General features: G+C 46.8%; 1 protein-coding gene across 4 annotated transcripts in view; it reads right to left on the reverse strand.

Annotated features, from left to right (window-relative positions):
* Positions 1-23,753, reverse strand: part of LOC149467314 (uncharacterized) — a 69,689-nt gene that overhangs the window by 21,834 nt on the left and 24,102 nt on the right. Inside the window, exons 1-4 of one of the 4 annotated variants that reach the window (XR_016311972.1) lie at positions 12,809-12,868; positions 10,173-10,262; positions 7,815-7,976; positions 3,810-4,013 (exon numbers count right to left, since the gene is read on the reverse strand). Coding sequence is in view for 1 of the 4 variants with exons in the window: in XM_089671978.1 (XP_089528104.1) it covers positions 3,946-4,013; positions 7,815-7,976; positions 10,173-10,259 (317 nt within the window). In the remaining 3 variants the exon portion in view is untranslated. Of the gene's footprint in view, positions 1-3,809; positions 4,014-7,814; positions 7,977-10,172; positions 10,263-12,808; positions 12,869-23,753 lie in introns of those variants that run through there. The other 3 variants (XR_016311970.1, XR_016311971.1, XM_089671978.1) reach the window with 3 other exon arrangements.

Genomic DNA, 23,753 nt, shown 5'->3' on the forward strand with positions numbered 1-23,753 from the left:
GCACTTGCTGGGGGAGAAGGGGGGGTAAGCGTAGGGGCTAAACGCAGGTGTTGGCAGGTGCCGGGGCTGATCCCGTTAACGCTGCGTTTTTGTAAACGCTGGTATAGTGCTGACCTGGTCAAAGATATAGACCCGTTCAGACACTATACTAGCAATGGAGGTTTATTGCACATGAGCGTGCTCATGGCAATCAAGGGGTTAAATGTGATGACTGGTGTACTGACGGGCAATCTGACGCTATCTGGGAGGGGTGTGAAAACCACGGGAGCGCGAATCACGTATATATATATATATGTGGTTTTGCGTACCCATGCCGCCCTGTAGCAGTATTTCTACTATAAGGTGGTCAGGAGCGGTTACACAAGAGGTTTGTGTTACGGCGCTGCGTTACTTTAACGGACAATTGCGCGGTCATGCAACACTGCACCCAAATTAAATTTACATCCTTTTTTCCCCACAAATTTAGCTTTCTTTCGGTGGTATTTGATCGCCTGTGCAAAAAAAAACCCACTGACACTGTACTAATGGCACTGGGGAGGAAGGGGTTAACATTTTTTAGGGTTAACTGTGTGAGGAGAGTGTTTTGCTAGGGGGCGGGGGTGTGTGCTGGACGGGGACAGGCTGATCGGGAGAGAGAAACTCTTCTCTCCCTCTTTAGCTTGTCAGGAGCTGACAGGCAACTGACAGATAGCAGGGCTGTGTATAAACAATGCAGCCCTGCTCTCTGTCAGCGATCACCGCTAATCGCGGGGAAACGGCCAGTAATGACCGGCCGTGACCCGGCGGCGGAGACCCGCTGCTGACACCCGTGGGACAGGCAGGGTGGGCGCATGCCTCGCGCACGCCCCCTACCTGTTTTGCAAAACCACGTTTTAAAATGTGGTTTTGCCCAGCCGTGCTGCCCTGCAAACGTACTAATGCAGTGGCTGGGGCTGAAGTAGTTAATCTTTGGAGGAAGATTCCATTTTCAGGATACATCTGACCATTTATGTCCACCTCAAGGAACACAAGCATTTTTTGAACAAACTATATGTGAGGTCAAAAACCCCTGGTGAGGCCACATCTGGAGTTTGTAGTGGAGGATTTATATTGCATGAAGATATGAAATTGTGAAGTTTGTTTCAAGTTGAAGAAAAACATTATACTTAGAGACTTTTTTTCACATATGTTCAGTGTTTTATAACATAATTTGTTTGCTCTCACATACTAAAAGAGAGCGCGGCACTGTGTGTTTTATGTATTAGAATCCACGCACATCATGAGTATGTGTTAGTGTGAGCTGCTTTCTGATATATAGTTTTGTATTTGACACAAGAAGGGAATATTTTTAGTAGCATTTGTGACTGTGTGAGAATTTGTTGTTTATAATTGTACACATCCACTAATTAATGGCCCTGTAATAAACTATTTTTCATTAAACAATTTATTACTGTGTTTTTCTGCTTCCTTGTAACATCCTTCATGAGCTCCCACACCTATGCTTCCCCCCCACTTGTTTGTTTGAAATGAGCACACTAGTTGTGATCATACGCCTGTTCTATGCACACTGGAGTGCCACTTTAACATCTTGCAAGAAAAGAATGTGATAGCCTGGCTATTAGGGGAGGAGGCCAGATTTTGTTTTTGGGAAACTAAATGATATCTTGATTTAACAAAAAAAACAATCTATTTTTCAAGAAATTGTGTCTTACTGTGTATCATTGTGATATCCGCCATTAACTCCCAAATGTCTCCTATCCCCCTCACGTCTGTTTATTTGGAAAGAGCAATGAATATTAGTTATGGCCATGTACACTGCTCTACATACACTGCACTTCCCACTCACAAAAAAAACAAAAATTGGGATTTGAAGCAGTAAAAACAACTTTTTGGGTTAACAACACATTTTTTAAACCAAAGTTTAGTGTCACTTCTTTAACATCTAACAAAAAAGGAGAGGATTGGCTGGCTATAAGGGGAAGGAGGAGGCCAGATTTTTTTTGTGACACTAAACAATACCCTTATTCAGAAAAAAATCCAATACACATCAGCTAGTTAATGTAATAATCTATTTTTCATAAAATCATTTCTTACTGTGTTTTTCTGCTTCCTTGTAACATCCTTCATGAGCTATAACAATCAATAAGTGTAGCGCTCTGGTGAAAACTAACTAAATCTCAACATAAACAACATGTGACATAATGGTGGAACAAACAGTGAATCTTAATGAGAATGAATGCTAAAACAGTGCAACATCACACGATATTGTGCATATGGTGGAAATGTCTAATATTAAGCCCCCTAATACAGGGATATACCCTATAAAACAAGTGCTCAGTGTCAACACACTCTATTCATACCATAAATAAAATGCTGTAATCAGAAAATATATATATATATACAGCAAGTGAATATAAATGAACACATCACTGAAAGTAATATAAACAAAACGTGCCACCAGTGTCCACAACAATACACAGAGCACTTGTTTTATAGGGTATATCCCTGTATTAGGGGGCTTAATATTAGACATTTCCACCATATGCACAATATCGTGTGATGTTGCACTGTTTTAGCATTCATTCTCATTAAGATTCACGGTTTGTTCCACCATTATGTCACATGTTGTTTATGTTGAGATTTAGTTAGTTTTCACCAGAGCGCTACACTTATTGTTTGTTATATTTTGGTTTTTCACTTTCGGTAATAAGGTGCAGGTGTAGCAGCTTATTTTTAGTTTAGTAGGATTGAGCGCAGGAGGTTTTCCCCAATCCTTCATGAGCTCCCACACCTATGCTTTACCTCCTCACCTGTTTCTTTGAAACAAGCATGCACACTAGTTGCGATCATGTGTATTGTTCTATGCACACTGCAAATCCCATAGCCCATCTCAGGAGTGTCACTTTAACATCTCGCAAGGAAGGAGCGTGATTGGCTGGCTATAAGGAGGGGAGGAGCCTGTTTTTTTTGTGACACTAAATGATACCTTTATTTTGCACCAAAAAAAAAATATTTATAGATTAAACATCCACTAGTTAATGCTCCCATAATCTATTTTCCATTAAATTGCTTCTTACTGTGTATCTGCCTTCTTGTGACATCCGCCATTAACTCCTGAATGTCTCCTATCCCCCAGACTTCTATTCATGTGAAAATAGCAGTGAATATTAGTTATGGCCATGTACGCTGCTCTACACACACTACACAGCCCACGGCCCAATCACAAAAAACAAATGGAGATTTGAAGCAGTAAAAACACATTTTTTTACACCAGAGCTTAGTATCACATTTTTAACATCTAACAAAAAAGGAGAGGATTGGCCGGCTATAAAGGGAAGGAGGAGGACGGGTTTTATTTTGTGACACTAAACAAACAATATCCTTATTATTCAGAAAAAATCCAAAACACATCCTCTAGTTCATAGCCCTGTAATAATCTATTTTTTATGAAATAATTTCTTACTGTGTTTTTCTGCTTCCTTGTTACATCCTCCATGAGCTCCCATACCTATGCCCCCCCCCCCCACCACTTGTTTGTTTGAAACAAGCATGCGCACTAGTTGTGATCATACGCACTGTTCTATGCACACTGCAAATCCCACAGACTATTTCAGCTTCTGGTGCAGGAAAAAAAGAGAAAATGCTGCATTTTGTTCTACACAGAACCATACTGGAACATGGCAAACTGCATCAAAACTGCACCACAACAGAGTGTGGTGTGAACTGTAAGCAAAAACGTATGGGGAATGCATGGAGAGTGCGTTTTGAGGTGTGAACTGGCCCTACACGAGATCTTTATCTTTCAGAAATAAGAAATACACATCCACTAGTTAACACTCCAGTCATCTATTTTTTGTGCAGCATTTGCTTTCAGTTCTGCGGTCTCAGATTTGTGCATGAAAGAATAAAGCCGTACCGTCTGGATTATTGGCGGTTGTCAGCAGCATCAGGAGTGAGGTAAGTGAGTCAGGTAGATTGTGAAAATATCTCATCCACTCGATGTCCAATCTGGAATCTTGCAAGCAACCCAGAACCTAGAAATAACGATCATAAAATGATTTAGATGGTGCAACCATTGTACACAGCAAATGTCAAAATGTCAGCATTATAAATAAAGGTGTGAGAAAACTATTCTAGCCAATAAACACCCACCACCAGGGACACAATTCCAACATTTGAATTCCGGGCTCTAAATTCTGATGGATCTAATTAGAGATGAGCGAATTATTCAAAAATTTGATTCGGCTGATTCGCCGAATTTGTGGAATAAATTTGATTCGATGCGAATTTATTCGCTGCGAATTTAACTTATAAAAGGGTGTTTCTAGGCTTCAGAGAGCCTTTATATTAGTGCAGAACACTGTACCTTTAATTTAAATGCCCTTGGAGTCTGCTGGGGAAGAGAAATAATACTGACAGTCAGTATGACATGCAGATGAGTGCCGTCGATCTTAGAATCACCGCACACTTCACTCATTTGGGCAGTCACGGGGCCAAAACCAGAGTGTGGAGCCACAGTGTGGCGGTGGAGGCAGCAGCAATGGGAGGCCATACAGCACCCGCGGCAATAGTGGGTAAATCGGACGATTTTTTGCCGATAAAAAATCTGCGCATGAGCAGCGACCTGCAAGAGGAAGACAAAAAGAAGAAGAGGAAGAGGATGAAGAAGAGGATGAAGAAGAAGAAGAGGAAGAAGAGGATGAAAAAGAAGAGGATGAGGAAGAGGAAGAAGAAGAAGAAGAGGATGAGGATGAAGAAGAGGATGAGGATGAAGAAGAAGAAGAGGAGGATGAGCATGAAGAAGAAGAGGATGAGGAAGAAGAAGAAGAGGATGAAGAAGAAGAGGATGAAGAAGAAGAAGAGGATGAGGATGAAGAAGAGGATGAGGATGAAGAAGAGGATGAGGATGATGAAGAAGAAGAGGATGAGGATGAAAAAGAAGAGGATGAGGATGAAGAAGAAGAAGAGGATGAAGAAGAAGAAGAGGATGAGGATGAAGAAGAAGAGGATGAGGAAGAAGAAGAGGATGAGGAAGAAGAAGAAGAAGAAGAAGAAGAGGATGAAGAAGAGGATGAGGATGATGAAGAAGAAGAAGAGGATGATGGTGAGGATGAGGATGATGAAGAAGAAGAAGAGGATGAGGATGATGAAGAAGAAGAAGAGGAGGATGAGGATGAAGACGAAGAGGATGAGGATGAAGAAGAAGAGGATGAGGAAGAAGAAGAGGATGATGATGAGGAAGAGGATGAGGATGAAGAAGAAGAAGAGGATGAGGATGAAGAAGAAGAAGAAGAAGAGGATGAAGAAGAAGATGATGAGGATGAAGAAGAAGAAGAGGATGAGGATGAAGAAGAAAAAGAAGAAGAGGATGAGGAAGAAGAAGAAGAGGATGAGGATGAAGAAGAAGAAGAGGATGATGATGAAGAAGAAGAAGAAGAAGATGAGGATGATGAAGAAGAAGAAGAAGAAGAAGAAGAGGATGAGGATGAAGAAGAAGAAGATGAGGATGAGTATGAAGAAGAATGAGAAAAAGAAGAAGAAGATGAGGATGAAGAAGAGGATGAGGATGAAGAAGAAGAAGAAGAGGATGATGGTGAGGAAGAAGAAGAAGAAGAAGAGGATGATGGTGAGGAAGAAGAGGAGGATGAGGATGATGAAGAAGAAGAAGAAGAAGAGGAGGATGAGGATGAAGAAGAAGAAGAAGAAGAAGAGGATGAAGAAGAAGAAGAGGATGAGGATGAAGAAGAGGATGAGGATGAAGAAGAAGAGAATGAGGATGAAGAAGAGGATGAGGATGAAGAAGAAGAAGAGGATGATGGTGAGGAAGAAGAAGAAGAAGAGGATGATGGTGAGGAAGAAGAAGAAGAAGAAGAAGAAGAGGAGGATGAGGATGATGAAGAAGAGGAGGATGAGGATGAAGAAGAAGAAGAAGAGGATGATGGTGAGGAAGAAGAAGAAGAAGAGGATGATGGTGAGGAAGAAGAAGAAGAAGAAGAAGAAGAGGAGGATGAGGATGATGAAGAAGAGGAGGATGAGGACGAAGAAGAAGAAGAAGAAGAAGAAGAGGATGAGGATGAAGAAGAGGATGAGGATGAAGAAGAAGAGAATGAGGATGAAGAAGAGGATGAGGATGAAGAAGAAGAGGATGAGGATGAAGAAGAAGAAGAGGATGAGGATGAAGAAGAAGAAGAAGAAGAAGAGGATGAGGATGAAGAAGAAGAAGAAGAAGAAGTAGGATGAAAATAAGAAGAATTCCAGTCCAGCAAAAAGTGTATCTGCAGAGAGCTCCGCTATTTCTGACAGTTCTCTGACAGTTCCTTCACATTTACAGCGGTTGAAACATTGTATCTATTTGTTTCCGAATAAAAACATCTGTATCCTAAATTGAAACAAATAGATACAATGTTTCAACCGCTGTAAATGTGAAGGAACTGTCAGAGAACTGTCAGAAATAGCGGAGCTCTCTGCAGGGACACTTTTTGCCGGCTGTAGAAGGGATGAAAATCGGCCGATCGGGGAAAATTCGATTCGTGCATCCGAAGTTTGCTAATATTCGGATTCGGCGCGAATCGAATTTTTCCTAATATTCGAAACAAATTCCACTTCGCCAGGTTCGATTCGCTCATCTTCGCCAGGTTCGATTCGCTACCGATACTTTGCTATGCCACTGGCGTCCATACAAAATGTAAGGACGCAAATTGCACTGCAAAGAATAGCATGCAATTTGAACAGGAATGCGATTCCTGTCCAAATCGCATGTGGTTTCCCCACTGCTCATGTGTGAACCCAGGCAGTCGTATCCTGAGTTCACACTGGAGCGGGGAGATTTCCCACAGTGGAGAATGGGAGAGTGGGCGTGTGGGGATGTATACTATGGTGGCAGATGGTAGGAGAGGAGAGGAAGCCGCGGAGATTTCAAATCTTCAGACCTGTGAAGCTGCTTTCTCTCCTCTCCTTGCAGGTATGACAATTCGGGCTAGAGAGATTTTGATTGGTCAGCACCGTTACCTGAACGATGCTGACCAATCAGATGGCGTCTAGCCCATACTGACATCCCTGCATAGAGAGGAGAGAAAGCAGCTTCACAGGTCTGAAGATTTGAAATCTCTGTGAGTTCCTCTCCTCTCCTTGCAGCGATGACAGTAGGGGCTAGACAGCATCCGATTGGTCAGCACCATTCATCTGAAAATATTCTTTATGGAGCATGGAGACAGCGCTGCAGTGGTAATTATGCATGGCCGTAAATTATGCTTTTTTTTTCAATCAACTAGCAGGCTGAACGAAAAAAATAACTGGATTCCCCTGTTAATACAGTTTGTGTTGATGGGGGATTCGCTCTCATGAAGCCAGTTTTATTCTGACAGTGGGGAGACTTTCCCACTGTCAGAATACAATGATCAGTGTTGCCCGTGTCACTGATCGAGCAAATAAAACACAACAGGCTGGTGGTACAGAAGTCAATCGAGTGACGACTTCTATACCACCAGCCAGCCCATACAGTAGATGGATCAAAATTCTGCTGGTCCATGCTGAACTTCGATCCATCTGTGGACAACTTATGGTTCACAGGTTTCCAATCTCTCTTCTAGAAACTTGAACGCAGATATAAAAACACCAAATAATGCAGTTATGTTATAATCAAAAGTAATTAAAATATGTTATAAATACTAGTAAAAGTACTGGCATTTTACTTGGCACCATCCTCCTGCAAACCCCTGTACAGTAGATCACAGGCTGGGAAAGTGAGGGGTAGCATTAGTGGCCAATCAGGAGTGTGCCGACAAAGGATCTTGCTGACAGAAGGCGAGAACAAAGAGATGAACTCATCGGCCTACCGTTGCCCTTCCTCTGTCCAATCACAGGCTTGCAGTGGAGAGGTGACAAAGCTGTATGGCTATGTTGTAGTACATGAATGTCAACACAACCTAACTCCACTGTCTGGCAGGGCTGCATAAACTTCTGCACCCGACAGATACAAATCATCTTTAGCAGTTTGTCTGGAGGACAAAAAAACAAAACAGAAAAAAAAAAAACTTTCAAGATAAAAAAAATGAAATGTTGCTGCAGTTTGTATGTCCATTACCTCTCTGCACACAAACCATAACCACTTGCCCTCCAGAGGATTTACCCCCCTTCCTGACCAGGCTATTTTTTGGGTTACTGTAACTGACAATTGCGCAGTCATGCAACGCTGCACCCAAATTACATTTTCCCCCATTAATAGAGCTTTCTTTCGGTGGTATTTGATCGCCTGTGCGTTTTTTATTTTTTGCGCTATAAAAAAAAGAGCCATACAAAGCAGTGTACAGGAGCTGACAGGGGAGAGAACTGTATTGTTTACATACAATACAGTTCTCTCCCCAGTCAGTAATGCTCGACAATCAATGGGTGCTGGCAAGTAATCACTGATCGGGACCCGGTGATTGACAGCCGAGGCTGCGAATAGTGGCGAGGGTAGGGGCGCACGTCCTCTACCCGGAAATGCAAAATCACACATACATATACACACACACTATATACAGTGGGGATCGAAGGTTTGGGCACCCCAGCTAAAAATTTGTATTATTGTGCATAAAGAAGCCAAGGAAAGATGGAAAAATCTCCAAAAGGCATCAAATTACAGATTAGACATTCTTATAATATGTCAACAAAAGTTAGATTTTATTTCCATCATTTACACTTTCAAAATAACAGAAAACAAAAAAATGGCGTCTGCAAAAGTTTGGGCACCCTGCAGAGTTAATATCTTGTACTGCCCCCTTTGGCAAGTATCACAGCTTGTAAACGCTTTTTGTAGCCAGCCAAGAGTCTTTCAATTCTTGTTTGAGGTATCTTTGCCCATTCTTCATTACAAAAGTCTTCCAGTTCTTTGAGATTTCTGGGCTGTCTGTCACGCACTGCTCTTTTAAGGTCTATCCATAGATTTTCAATTATGTTGAGGTCAGGAGATTGTGAAGGCCATGGCAAAACCTTCAGTTTACGCCTCTTGATGTAATCCCCCGTGGATTTCGAGGTGTGTTTAGGATCATTATCCATTTGTAGAAGCCATCCTCTCTTTAACTTCAGCTTTTTCACAGCTGCTACCAATCTGCCCAGTGAAGAGGGACAAAGAAAGGAGAGCCGCAGCTCTTATGCACAATGCTGGATCATGACGGGGATCAAGTAAGTATAAGGGAAGGTGATAGTCTGTTACACAAAAGGTTTTTTTACCTTAAAGCGGAGCTCCACCCAAAATGACTGCTCCCCTGCTCCCCATTAAGGATTGGCACCTTTGGGGGGGGGGGGCGGTACCCGAATTTCACAGGTACCAGTTCCCACTTCTAGGCGATCGGAAGCGGAAGGTGTCCTCCCTCCCTGTAGTCTTTTGGGACACATGACAGGTCCCAGAAGATTACAGGACCATTCATGAAGCGCAGTGCTACTCGCGCATGTGCAGAGGGTACCCTTCTGTGAAACCGCAGGCTATCACAGCTGGGTGCCCACACTGAAGATGCTGGCACCTGGAACACAGGACGGCTGGTGAAATGGGCTGCGGAGGACACACTGTGGGACCGAGGGACAGGTAAATGGCTGTTTTTTAAAAGTCAGCAGCTATAGTCTTTGTAGCTGCTGACTTATTTTTGGACAGGGTGAGTGGAACTCCGCTTTAATGCATACAATCCATTAAGTTAAAAACCCTTGAGGATTTAGAAGTACTTTAATGCCTGAACTCAGCTGCTGCAACTAGAAAATGAGACAGAACACTGCACATGCACGTAGATTGAACCTTGTAGCACCCATGCTACAACTGTGCGCCCACTAAAAACCTGGAAGCAGACTGGTTTCTATGCAGAAGTCAGCCTGATTTTGCACTCCCCAGCTTTAATAAATAAGCCCCACTGTAACCAGATCACATGGTACAAAAGTACCATGCAATCTGGTGCGGGCAAACGCACTGCATTTGCGACCGACACTTGGGATGTCATTACATTTCTATTGACACCCGCTGCAGATTGCAAAAGCTGTGTGTTTTGCATCTAGGTTTAATTGCAAAGGAAAGTACAGCACGCTCCTGCGTGATTCAGATGTGGGCATGTGAGAACCGGCCTTAATAGCCTGTTTTTGGTGTAAAATACGTATAAATTCTAGGTCAGCCGGACAGTAATGGTTATTACCTGTACAGAAAGGTCAGTAATAAATATAAGAAAACTCACAAATTCCACATTTTCCTTCAGTCTTCAGGGTGGCTCCCAGGCTGCTTTGCGGTAACGCACGTCTGATGTTACAGTTAGAGATGAGGGCTTCTCAAAAAAGGCAAAAGCAAAATTCACAAATATGGTGACATACAGGATCCTTAAAAAGTAAGCAATAATAGATAATAAAATAAATACAACTTTACAGCGGAGATGTGTTATTCATTGGAGGGATTAGATAAAAGTCAAATGTCCCCAGACATCCCAGGATGTAGAAAACACCTCCAGAGGCTTTGCTTCTGGTATTTCAAATTAAAATCCAAGGACAGGCAGAAGAGGCAGTTCTACCTTCAACCATGGACTGCACTACAGGGTTTTCAACTCCAGTTACTGGAAATATCACACTTTTTATCAAATAAAATAAGAGTTAAAAGGCAAACGTTACCTGTGTCTTTTGACAGATATACCCAGTAAATATTTTACCATTGCAGTACCTCTAGCATCTCCCCTGCAACCTTCATACAGTCTATAGCCCCTTTAGAGTCTCCCTGCCTGCCACCTACAGATTATAGCCCCTCTAGTATCTCCCTTCGTGCCACCTACACCCTCTATATACTCTCTAGCATCTCCCTCCATGCCCCATACACCCTCTATATTCTCTCTAGTATCTCCCTGCCAACCCACCACCTTCAGGGAAGTTTGCCTGTCATTCTAGAACCATGGCCACTCTGCACCTCCTTCCTACCACCACCTACAGGAGGTCACACAGAGGATGGCTCTCTGATCCAGTTTGCCGTTGTGTTTTGCACTGCAGACCCTATGCAAATCCAGGTCTGCCAGGATTGCCTCCATGTAACAGGATTTGAGAATGGTGACTCGCTCATGATAGCAAATAATGCATTGTGGGAAGGCAGGGGGTATAGCCATGTGTTTTTATACCTGGAAGTACTGGGATTTTCACTGGTGTGGATATGGGAGGTGGACAGGAACAAGGAAGGTAATTAATCACTTCCCGTGCGGCCCATGTATATAAAAACGGCCAGATGGGAGCAGTGCAGGGGTGGGTGGCCGATTATAAACGTCCTCCCCGCTCCCTGCTTGTGTGCGCACAGCACCGCGGTAGTTGTACGGGACGTCTGTGTGAGGTGCCGATCATGTGATCACTGAGTATACTTCTGACATCATTGCTTACTACGTGTGAAATCTGTTAATGATCACAGAGGTCACATAGCATAAGGCTATTCACAACAGCCTTGTACCATGTGACAAGCTGTGACCGATCACAGCTCACACAGTATTTCTCAATGGCTGCAAGAATGCAGCCAGAGAGAAGTAGAAATTATTGCTTTTACAGCCTTTATAGGTAAAAAAGCAATCAGTGTAAAAAAAAAAAATCTTCACCACCCCCCACAAGTAGTACAGTAGTACCATAGTGACACTGTACTACTTGGGAGGGTGATGAAGATGTTTTTTTTACTGCTCTGGTTACAGTATGTTGATAAAAAAACAAAAAAAAATTTAAAAGATATAAAAAAAAAAAGAAAAATGTAAAAAAAAGTTTTGAAAATTTATAATAATTTTTGGTTATAAACTAATTTTGGTTATTTTTTTTTTACTAAAAAGAAAACTGAATAAATTTTGGCCAAGATTTATAGAGAAAGATTATTTATTTTTTCAAAATTTTGGACTTTTTCATATATAGCAAAAAAAATAAAAATCCCAGTGGTGAATAAACACCACCAAAATAAAAAGTTTTATTTGTCTCCAAAAATGCTAAAAAATTCATATGGGTACAGTGTTGCATGACCGCGCAATTGTCATTCAAAGTGTGATAGCACTGAAAGCTGAAAATTGGCCTGGACAGGAAGGGGGTAAAAGTGTCCGGACTTGAAGTGGTTAAAAGGCATTTACCAGAATCTTTTTTTCACTATTTAACTATTTTAAACTAGGAAAAAGTGTTATTCCTGCCAAAACTTTTTTCCAAAGAAGGTGGGATGCAGTTAGGCTCTCTGTCTGTGCTCACTGCAGGGGAGATTCCTCCTCTCTACAAGTTCAAAGGAACAGGAAGTGAACGGAATCTCTCTAGGTACGCATCAGCAAATAAAACCACTTTATTCATAGAAGGGGAAGTGTTAGAACCTCTGTGATTTTTTTTCTTGCCCTTCATATAGTATAAACGTTAGCTGGGTATACACAGTCTTTTTTCAAGCAACCAGCTGGTTGAATGGGAAAAAACAAAACAAAAGAAAAACCAAAAACCAACTTCCCAAATCCCAGCATGCACACAAGTGAGGGATACACACGTACTGAGATATGGGCAGTTCCTGCTGGACAGGAGGAATTTCAATACGCATACACCCTGCTTTACTCTCCTCATTTCCTATGTGGGTTAAGTGAAATTTCCTTGATAAATGTCAATAGAAACTCAACAGATGTCCTAACACTTCCACTTGCAAAAACAATAGAAAAAATGATTTTGTTTGAAGATTCACCGAAAATCCGTCTCATTTATTACTGTGCCGGAACCCACAGCCCACAGAGGATGCCAGTGAATAATGAAGATGTGGACATGGAAGGATTGTGTACCATGTATTGCCTATAGCCAACACACAGCAAGTATTTATACAGCAATAAATGAAAAATAAAAGCTTACTTACTACTGGCACAGATCAGAATAATCCCAGCAATAGAGCTGCAGAGAATACAGATCAACACGATCAGCACTCCCACCCTAAAAAAAAAAATATCTCAGATAACCTCAAAAATCACTCCCCCGGCCTTCTTACCCACGGGGAACCTCTCCCACCCCAAAAAACCGTATTTAAGACGACCTCAAAAATAACCCCCCCGGCCCCACCACCCCGGGGTCAGCTCTCCCACCCTAAAAAAAAACTATCTCGGATAACCTCAAAAATCACTCCCCCCTCCTCACGACCCCCGGGGAACCTCTCCCACCCCAAAAAAAAACCTTTTTCAGACGACCTGAAAAATCAAACCTCCGGCTTCACCACCCCGGGGTCAGCTCTCCCACCCCAAAAAAAAAAACTATCTCAGATAAACTCAAAATTCAATCCCCCCTCCTCACCAACTCTGGGGAACCTCTCCCACCCCCAAAAAAAAACCTTTTTCAGACGACCTCAAAAATCACACCCCCGGCATCACCACCCCGGGGTCAGCTCTCCCACCCTAAAAAAAATATCCCAGATAACCTCAAAAATCACTCCCCCCTCCTCACCAACTCCGGGGAACCACTCCCACCCCAAAAAAAATCCTTTTTCAGACGACCTCAAAAATCACACCACCCCGGGGACAGCTCTCCCACCCTAAAAAAAAAACTATCTCAGAAAACCTTAAAAATCACTCCCCCCTCCTCACCACCACCGGGGAACCTCTCCCACCCCAAAAAAAAAACCTTTCTCAGACGACCTCAAAAATCACCCCCCCCGGCCTCACCAACTTTGGGGAACCTCTCCCACCCCAAAAAAAAACTATCTAAGATGACCTCAAAAATCACACCCCCGGCCTCACCACCCCTGGGGCACCTCTCCCACCCCAAAAAAAAACTTTTTCAGACGACCTCAAAAATCACACCCCCGGCCACACCACCCCGAGGTCAGCTCTCCCACCCTAAAAAAAAAAATATCTCAGATAACCTCAAAAATCACACCCCCATCCTCACCACCGCTGGGGCACCTCTCCCACCCCAAAAAAAACCCTTTTTTTTCAAGTGACCTCAAAAATCACTACACCGGCCTCACCACCCCGGGGTCAGCTCTCTCACCCTAAAAAAAAACTATCTCAGTTAACCTCAAAAATCACTCCCCCCTCCTCACCACCCCCGGGGCACCTCTCCCACCCTAAAAAAAAACTATCTAAGACGACCTCAAAAATATCACCCCCGGCCTCACCACCCCTGGGGCACCTCTCCCACCCTAAAAAAAAACTATCTCAGATAACCTCAAAAATCACTCCCCCCTCCTCACCACCCCCGGGGCACCTCTCCCACCCCAAAAAAAAACCTTTTTCAGGCGACCTCAAAAATCACACCCCCGGCCTCACCACCCCGGGGTCAGCTCTCCCACCTTAAAAAAAACTATCTGAGATAACCTAAAAAATCACTCCCCCCTCCTCACCACCCACGGGGCACCTCTTCCACCCCAAAAAAAAACTATCTAAGACGACCTCAAAATTCACACCCCCGGCCTCACCACCCCTGGGGCACCTCTCCCACCCCAAAAAAAAACTCTTTCAGACGACCTCAAAAATCACACCCCCGGCCTCACCACCCCGGGGTAAGCTCTCCCACCCTAAAAAAAAACTATCTCACATAACCTCAAAAATCACTCCCCCCTCCTCACCACCCCGGGGTAAGCTCTCCCACCCTAAAAAAAAACTATCTCAGATAACCTCAAAAATCAATCCCCCCTCCTCACCACCCCCGGGACACCTCTCCCACCCCAAAAAAAAACCTTTTTCAGGCGACCTCAAAAATCACACCCCCGGCCTCACCACCCCGGGGTCAGCACTCCCACCCTAAAAAAAAACTATCTCAGATAACCTGAAAAATCATTCCCCCATCCTCACCACCCCCGGGGAACCTCTCCCACCCCAAAAAGAAACCTTTTTCAGACGACCTCAAAAATCACACCCCCCGGCCTCAACACCCCGGGGTCAGCTCTCCCACCCTAAAAAAAAACTATCTTAGATAACCTCAAAAATCACTCCTTCGGCCTCCCCAGCCCCGGGGCACCGCTCCCACCCCGAGAAAAAACCTTTTTCAGACGACCTCAAAAATCACACCCCCCCCGGCCTCACCACCCCGGGGTCAGCTCTCCCACCCTAAAAAAAAACTATCTCAGATAACCTCAAAAATCACCCCCCCATCCTCACCACACTCGGGGCACACCTCCCATCCCAAAAAAAACCTTTTTCAGACGACCTAAAAAATCACACCCCCGGCCTCACCACCCCGGGGTCAGCTCTCCCACCCTAAAAAAAACTATCTCAGATAACCTCAAAAATCACTCCCACCTCCTCACCAACCCCGGGGAACCTCTCCCACCCCAAAAAAAAAACCTTTTTCAGACGACCTCAAAAATCACTCCCCCCTCTTCACCAACCCCGGGGCACCTCTCCCACCCCAAAAAAAACATTTTTCATGCGACCTCAAAAATCAAACCCCCGGCCTCACCACCCCGGGGTCAGCTCTCCCACCCTAAAAAAAACTATCTCAGATAACCTCAAAAATCACTCCCCCCTCCTCACCACCCCCGAGGCACCTCTCCCACCCCAAAAAAAACCCCTTTTTAGACAACCTCAAAAATCACACCCCCGGCCTCACCACCCCGGGGTCAGCTCTCCCACCCTAAAAAAAAACTAACTCAGAAAACCTCAAAAATCACTCCCCCCTCCTCACCACACCCGGGGAACCTCTCCCACCCTAAAAAAAACCTTTTTCAGACGACCTCAAAAATCACACCCCCGGCCTCACCACCCCGGGGTCAGCTCTCCCACCCTAAAAAAAAACTAACTCAGAAAACCTCAAAAATCACTCCCCCCTCCTCACCAACCTCGGGGAACCTCTCCCACCCCAAAAAAAAAAACTTTTCAGACGACCTCAAAAATCACTCCCCCCTCCTCACCAACCCCGGGGCACCTCTCCCACCCTAAAAAAAACCTTTTTCAGACGACCACAAAAATCACCCCCCCGGACTCACCACCCCAGGGTCAGCTCTCCCACCCTAAAAAAAAACTATTTCAGATAACCTCAAAAATCACCCCCCCCATCCTCACCACACTCGGGGCACACCTCCCACCCCAAAAAAAACCTTTTTCAGACGACCTCAAAAATCACACCACCGGCCTCACCAACCCCGGGGTCAGCTCTCCCACCCACATAAAAACCCTTTTTCAGACGACCTCAAAAATCACACCCCCGGCCTCACCACCCCGGGGTAAGCTCTCCCACGCCAAAAAAAAACCTTTTTCAGACGAACTCAAAACTCACACCCCCGGCCTCACCACCCCGGGGTCAGCTCTCCCACCTTAAAAAAAAATCTATCTCTGATAACCTCAAAAATCACTCCCCTCTCCTCACCACCCCCGGGGAACCTCTCCCACCCCAAAAAAAACCTTTTTCAGATGACCTTAAAAATCACACCCCCGGCCTCAACACCCCGGGGTCAGCTCTCCCACCCTAAAAAAAAAACTATCCCAGATAACCTCAAAAATTAATCCCCCGGCCTCACCACCCCCGTGGCACCTCTCCCACACCAAAAAAAAACCTTTTTAAGACGACCTCAAAAATCAAACCCACGGCCTCACCACCCCGAGGAACCTCTCCCACCCCAAAAAAACCCTTTTTCAGATGACCTCAAAAATCACACCACCGGCCTCACCACCCCGGGGTCAGCACTCCCACCCTAAAAAAAAACCTTTTTCAGACGACCTCAAAAATCACTCCCCCATCCTCACCACCCCGGGGAACCTCTCCCACCCCAAAAAAACCCTTTTTCAGATGACCTCAAAAATCACACCACCGGCCTCACCACCCCGGGGTCAGCTCTCCCACCCTAAAAAAAAACCTTTTTCAGACGACCTCAAAAATCACTCCCCCCTCCTCAACATCACCGGGGAACCTCTCCCACCCCAATAAAAACCTTTTTCAGATGACCTCAAAAATCACACCCCCGGCCAAACCACCCCGGGGTCAGCTCTCCAACCCTAAAAAAAAAAACTATCTCAGATAACCTCAAAAATCACTCCCCCTCCTCACCACCCCCGGGGAACCTCTCCCACCCCAAAAAAAAACCTTTTTGAGACGTTAGAAATCACACCCCCGGCCTCACCACCCCGGGGTCAGCTCTCCCACCCTAAAAAAACCCCATCTCAGATAACCTCAAAAATCACTCCCCCCTTCTCACCACCCACGGGGCAATTCTCCCACCCCAAAAAAAAACGTTTTTCAGACGACCTCAAAAATCACTCCCCCCTCCTCACCACCCCCGGGGCACCTCTCCCACCCCAAAAAAACAACCTTTTTCAGACGACCTCAAAAATCACACCCCCAGCCTCACCACCCCGGGGTCAGCTCTCCCACCCTAAAAAAAAAACTTTATCAGATAACCTCAAAAATCGCTCCCCCATCCACACCACCCCCGAAGCAACTCTCCCACCCCCAAAAAAAAACCTTTTTCAGACGACCTCAAAAATCACACCCCCGGCCTCAACACCCCGGGGTCAGATCTCCCACCCTAAAAAAAGAACTATCTCAGATAACCTCAAAATCACTCCCCCTCCTTACCACCCCCAGGGGCACCTCTCCCACCCCAAAAAAAACCCTTTTTCAGACGACCTCAAAAATCACACCCTTGGCCTCACCACCCCCGAGGCACCTCTCCCACCCCAAAAAAACTTTTTCAGACGACCTCAAAAGTCACACCCCTGGCCTCACCACCCCGGGGTCAGCTCTCCCACCCTAAAAAAAAACAAAAAACAGATAACCTCAAAAATCACTCCCCCATCCTCACCACCCCTGGGGCACCTCTACCACCCCAAAAAAAAACCTTTTTCAGACGACCTCAAAAATCACACCCCCGGCCTCAACACCCCGGGGTCAGATCTCCCACCCTAAAAAAAGAACTATCTCAGATAACCTCAAAAATCACTCCCCCCTCCTCACCACCCCCGGGGCACCTCTCCCACCCCAAAAAAAACCTATTTCAGACGACCTCAAATATCACACCCCCGGCCTCACCACCCCGGGGTCAGCTCTCCCACCTTAAAAAAAAACTATCTCAGAAAACCTCAGAATTCACTCCCCGATCCTCACCACCCCCGGGGAACCTCTCCCACCCCAAAAACACCCCCGGCCTCACCACTCCGGGGTCAGCTCTCCCACCCTAAAAAAAAACTTTTTCAGACGACCTCAAAAATCAAACCCCCGGCCTCACCACCCTGGGGTCAGCTCTACCACCTCAAAAAAACACATTTTTCAGACAACCTCAAAATTCACACCCCCGGCCACACCACCCCGGGGTCAGCTCTCCTACCCTTAAAAAAAAACTATCTCAGAAAACCTCAAAAACCACTCCCCCCTCCTCACCAACCCCGGGGAACCTCTCCCACCCCAAAAAAAAACCTTTTTCAGACGAGCTCAAAAATCACAGCCCCGGCCTCCCCACCCCGGGGTCAGCTCTCCCACCCTAAAAAAAACTCTCTCAGCTAACCTCAAAAATCACTCCCTCCTCCTCACCACCCCCGGGGCACCTCTCCCACCCCAAAAAACCTTTTTCAGACGACCTCAAAAGTCACACCCCCGGCCTCACCACCCCGGGGTCAGCTCTCCCACCCTAAAAAAAAACAAAAAACAGATAACCTCAAAAATCACTCCCCCATCCTCACCACCCCTGGGGCACCTCTACCACGCCAAAAAAAAACCTTTTTCAGACGACCTCAAAAATCACACCCCCGGCCTCACCACCCCCCGGGGTCAGCTCTCCCTCCCTAAAAAAAAACTATCTCAGATAATCTCAAAAATCACTCCCCCCTCCTCACCACCCCCGGGGCACCTCTCCCACCCCAAAAAAAACCCATTTTCAGATGACCTCAAAAATCAATCCCCCGACCTCACCACCCCGGGGTCAGCTCTCCCACCCTAAAAAAAACTATCTCAGATAAACTCAAAAATCACACCCCCTCCTCACCACCCCCGGGGAACCTCTCCCACCCCAAAAAAAAAATTTTTCAGAACACCTCAAAATCACACCCCTGGCCTCACCTCCCTGGGGTCACCTCTCCCACCCCAAAAAAAACCCTTTTTCAGACGACCTCAAAAACCACACCCCCGGCCTCACCACCCCGAGGTCAGCTCTCCCACCCAAAAAAAAGACTATATCAGATAACCTCAAAAATCACTCCCCCCTCCTCACCATCCCCGGGGAACCTCTCCCACCCCAAAAAAACCCTATTTCAGACGACCTCAAAAATCACACCCCTGGCCTCACCACCCCGGAGTCAGATCTCCCGCCCTAAAAAAAAACAATCTCTGATAACCTCAAAAATCACTCCCCCCTCCTCACCACCCCCGGGGCACCTCTCCCACTCCAAAAAAAAACATTTTTCAGACGACCTCAAAAATCACACCCCCGGCCTCACCACCCCGGGGTCAGCTCTCCCACCCTAAAAAAAGAACTATCTCAGATAACCTCAAAATCACTCCCCCCTCCTCACCATCCCCGGGGAACCTCTCCCACCCCAAAAAAACCCTATTTCAGACGACCTCAAAAATCACACCCCCGGCCTCACCACCCCGGAGTCAGATCTCCCGCCCTAAAAAAAAACAATCTCTGATAACCTCAAAAATCACTCCCCCATCCTTACCACCCCCGGGGCACCTCTCCCACCCCAAAAAAAACCTTTTTCAGATGACCTAAAAAATCTCACCCCCGGCCTCACCACCCCGGGGTCAGCTCTCCCACCCTAAAAACTCCCCCGGCCTCACCACCCCGGGGAAGGCTCTCCCACCCTAAAAAAAAACTATCTCAGAAAACCTCAAAAATCACTCCCCCCTCCTCACCAGCCCCGGGGAACCTCTCCCACCCCAAAAAAAAACCTTTTTCAGACGACCTCAAAAATCACACCCCCGGCCTCACCACCCCGGGGTCAGCTCTCCCACCCTAGAAAAAAACTATCTCAGATAACCTCAAAAATCACTCCCCCATCCTTACCACCCCCGGGGCACCTCTCCCACCCCAAAAAAAACCTTTTTCAGATGACCTAAAAAATCTCACCCCCGGCCTCACCACCCCAGGGTCAGCTCTCCCACCCTAGAAAAAAACTATCTCAGATAACCTCAAAAATCACTCCCCCATCCTTACCACCCCCGGGGCACCTCTCCCACCCCAAAAAAAACCTTTTTCAGATGACCTAAAAAATCTCACCCCCGGCCTCACCACCCCAGGGTCAGCTCTCCCACCCTAGAAAAAAACTATCTCAGATAACCTCAAAAATCACTCCCCCATCCTTACCACCCCCGGGGCACCTCTCCCACCCCAAAAAAACCCTATTTCAGACGACCTCAAAAATCACACCCCCGGCCTCACCACCCCGGAGTCAGATCTCCCGCCCTAAAAAAAAACAATCTCTGATAACCTCAAAAATCACTCCCCCTTCCTCACCACCCCCAGGGGCACCTATCCCACCCCAAAAAAACCCTTTTTCAGACGACCTTAAAAATCACACCCCCGGCCTCACCACCCTGGGGTCAGCTCTCAAACCCCCAAAAAAAACCTTTTTCAGACGACCTCAAATATCACACCCCCGGCCTCACCACCCCGGGGTCAGCTCTCCCACCCTAAAAAAGAACTATCTCAGATAACCTAAAAATCACTCCCCCCTCCTCACCACCCCCGGGGCACCTCTCCCACCCCAAAAAAACCCTATTTCAGACGACCTCAAAAATCACACCCCTGGCCTCACCACCCCGGAGTCAGATCTCCCGCCCTAAAAAAAAACAATCTCTGATAACCTCAAAAATCACTCCCCCCTCCTCACCACCCCCGGGGCACCTCTCCCACCCCAAAAAAAACCTTTTTCAGATGACCTAAAAAATCTCACCCCCGGCCTCACCACCGCGGGGTCAGCTCTCCCACCTTAAAAAAAAAACTCTCTCAGAAAAGCTCAGAATTCACTCCCCGATCCTCACCACCCCCGGGGCATCTCTCCCACCCCAAAATAAAACCTTTTTCAGACGACCTCAAAAATCACACCCCCGGCCTCCCCACCCCGGGGTCAGCTCTCCCACCCTAAAAAAAAAACTATCTCAGAAAACCTCAAAAATCACTCCCCCCTCCTCACCAACCCCGGGGAACCTCTCCCACCCTAAAAAAAAACTTTTTCAGACGACCTCAAAAATCAAAGCCCCGGCCTCACCACCCCGGGTTCAGCTCTCCCACCTCAAAAAAACACATTTTTCAGACTACCTCAAAAATCACACCCCCTCCTCACCACCCCGGGGTCAGCTCTCCCACCCTAAAAAAAACTATCTCAGAAAACCTCAAAAATCACTCCCCCCTCCTCACCAACCCCGGGGAACCTCTCCCACCCCCAAAAAAAAACCTTTTTCAGATGAGCTCAAAAATCACAGCCCCGGCCTCACCACCCCGGGGTCAGCTCTCCCACCCTAAAAACTCCCCCGGCCTCACCACCCCGGGGTCAGCTCTCCCACCCTAAAAAAAAACCTATCTCAGATAACCTCAAAAATCACTCCCCCCTCCTCACCACCCCCGGGGCACCTCTCCCACCCAAAAAAAAACCTATTTCAGACGACCTCAAATATCACACCCCCGGCCTCACCACCCTGGGGTCAGCTCTCCCACCCTAAAAAAGAACTATCTCAGATAACCAAAAAATCACTCCCCCCTCTTCACCACCCCCGGGGAACCTCTCCCACCCCAAAAGAAAACCTTTTTCAGACGACCTCAAAAATCACATCCCCGGCCTCACCACCCCGGGGTCAGCTCTCCCACCCTAAAAACTCCCCCGGCCTCACCACCCCGGGGTCAGCTCTCCCACCCTAAAAAAAAAACTATCTCAGAAAACCTCAAAAATCACTCCCCCCTCCTCACCAACCCCGGGGAACCTCTCCCACCCCTAAAAAAAAACTTTTTCAGACGACCTCAAATATCACACCCCCGGCCTCACCACCCCGGGGTCAGCTCTCCCACCCTAGAAAAAAACTATCTCAGAAAACCTCAAAAATCACTCCCCCCTCCTCACCAACCCCGGGGAACCTCTCCCACCCCTAAAAAAAAACTTTTTCAGACGACCTCAAAAATCAAACCCCCGGCCTCACCACCCCGGGGTCAGCTCTCCCACCTCAAAAAAACACATTTTTCAGACGACCTCAAAATTCACACCCCCGGCCTCACCACCCGGGGGTCAGCTCTCCCACCCTAAAAAAAAACCTATCTCAGATAACCTCAAAAATCACTCCCCCATCCTTACCACCCCCGGGGCACCTCTCCCACCCCAAAAAAAACCTTTTTCAGATGACCTAAAAAATCTCACCCCCGGCCTCACCACCCCGGGGTCAGCTCTCCCACCCTAAAAACTCCCCCGGCCTCACCACCCCGGGGTCAGCTCTCCCACCCTAAAAAAAAAACTATCTCAGAAAACCTCAAAAATCACTCCCCCCTCCTCACCAGCCCCGGGGGAACCTCTCCCACCCTAAAAAAAAACCTTTTTCAGACGACCTCAAAAATCACACCCCCGGCCTCACCACCCCGGGGTCAGCTCTCCCACCTCAAAAAAACACATTTTTCAGACGACCTCAAAATTCACACCCCCGGCCTCACCACCCCGGGGTCAGCTCTCCCACCCTAAAAAAAACTATCTCAGATAACCTCAAAAATCACTCCCCCCTCCTCACCACCCCTGGGGCACCTCTCCCACCCCAAAAAAAACCTTTTTCAGACGACCTAAAAAATCTCACCCCCGGCCTCACCACATCGGGGTCAGCTCTTCCACCCTAAAAACTCCCCCGGCCTCACCACCCCAGGGTCAGCTCTCCCACCCTAAAAAAAAAAACTATCTCAGAAAACCTCAAAAATCACTCCCCCCTCCTCACCAACCCCGGGGAACCTCTCCCACCCCTAAAAAAAACCTATTTCAGACGACCTCAAATATCACACCCCCGGCCTCACCACCCCGGGGTCAGCTCTCCCACCCTAAAAAAAAACCTATCTCAGATAACCTCAAAAATCACTCCCCCCTCCTCACCACCCCCGGGGCACCTCTCCCACCCCAAAAAAAACCTATTTCAGACGACCTCAAATATCACACCCCCGGCCTCACCACCCCGGGGTCAGCTCTCCCACCCTAGAAAAAAACTCTCTCAGCTAACCTCAAAAATCACTCCCCCCTCCTCACCAACCCCAGGGAACCTCTCCCACCCCAAAAAAAACCTTTTTCAGACGACCTCAAAAATCACACCCTCGGCCTCACCACCCCAGGGTCAGCTCTCCCACCCTAGAAAAAAACTATCTCAGATAACCTCAAAAATCACTCCCCCATCCTTACCACCCCCGGGGCACCTCTCCCACCCCAAAAAAAACCTTTTTCAGATGACCTAAAAAATCTCACCCCCGGCCTCACCACCCCGGGGTCAGCTCTCCCACCCTAAAAACTCCCCTGGCCTCACCACCCCGGGGTCAGCTCTCCCACCCTAAAAAAAAAAACAATCTCAGAAAACCTCAAAAATCCCTCCCCCCTCCTCACCAACCCCGGGGAACCTATCCCACCCCTAAAAAAAAACTTTTTCAGACGACCTCAAAAATCACACCCCCGGCCTCACCACCCCGGGGTCAGCTCTCCCACCCTAAAAACTCCCCCGGCCTCACCACCGCGGGGTCAGCTCTCCCACCCTAAAAAAAAACCTATCTCAGATAACCTCAAAAATCACTCCCCCCTCCTCACCACCCCCGGGGCACCTCTCCCACCCCAAAAAAAACCTATTTCAGACGACCTCAAATATCACACCCCCGGCCTCACCACCCTGGGGTCAGCTCTCCCACCCTAAAAAAGAACTATCTCAGATAACCT

Source organism: Staurois parvus, unplaced genomic scaffold (genome assembly GCF_062004578.1).
Source record: "Staurois parvus isolate SC_StPar_1 unplaced genomic scaffold, SC_StPar_1.0 ptg000116l, whole genome shotgun sequence".
In the NCBI taxonomy this organism is placed as follows: Eukaryota; Metazoa; Chordata; class Amphibia; order Anura; family Ranidae; genus Staurois; species Staurois parvus.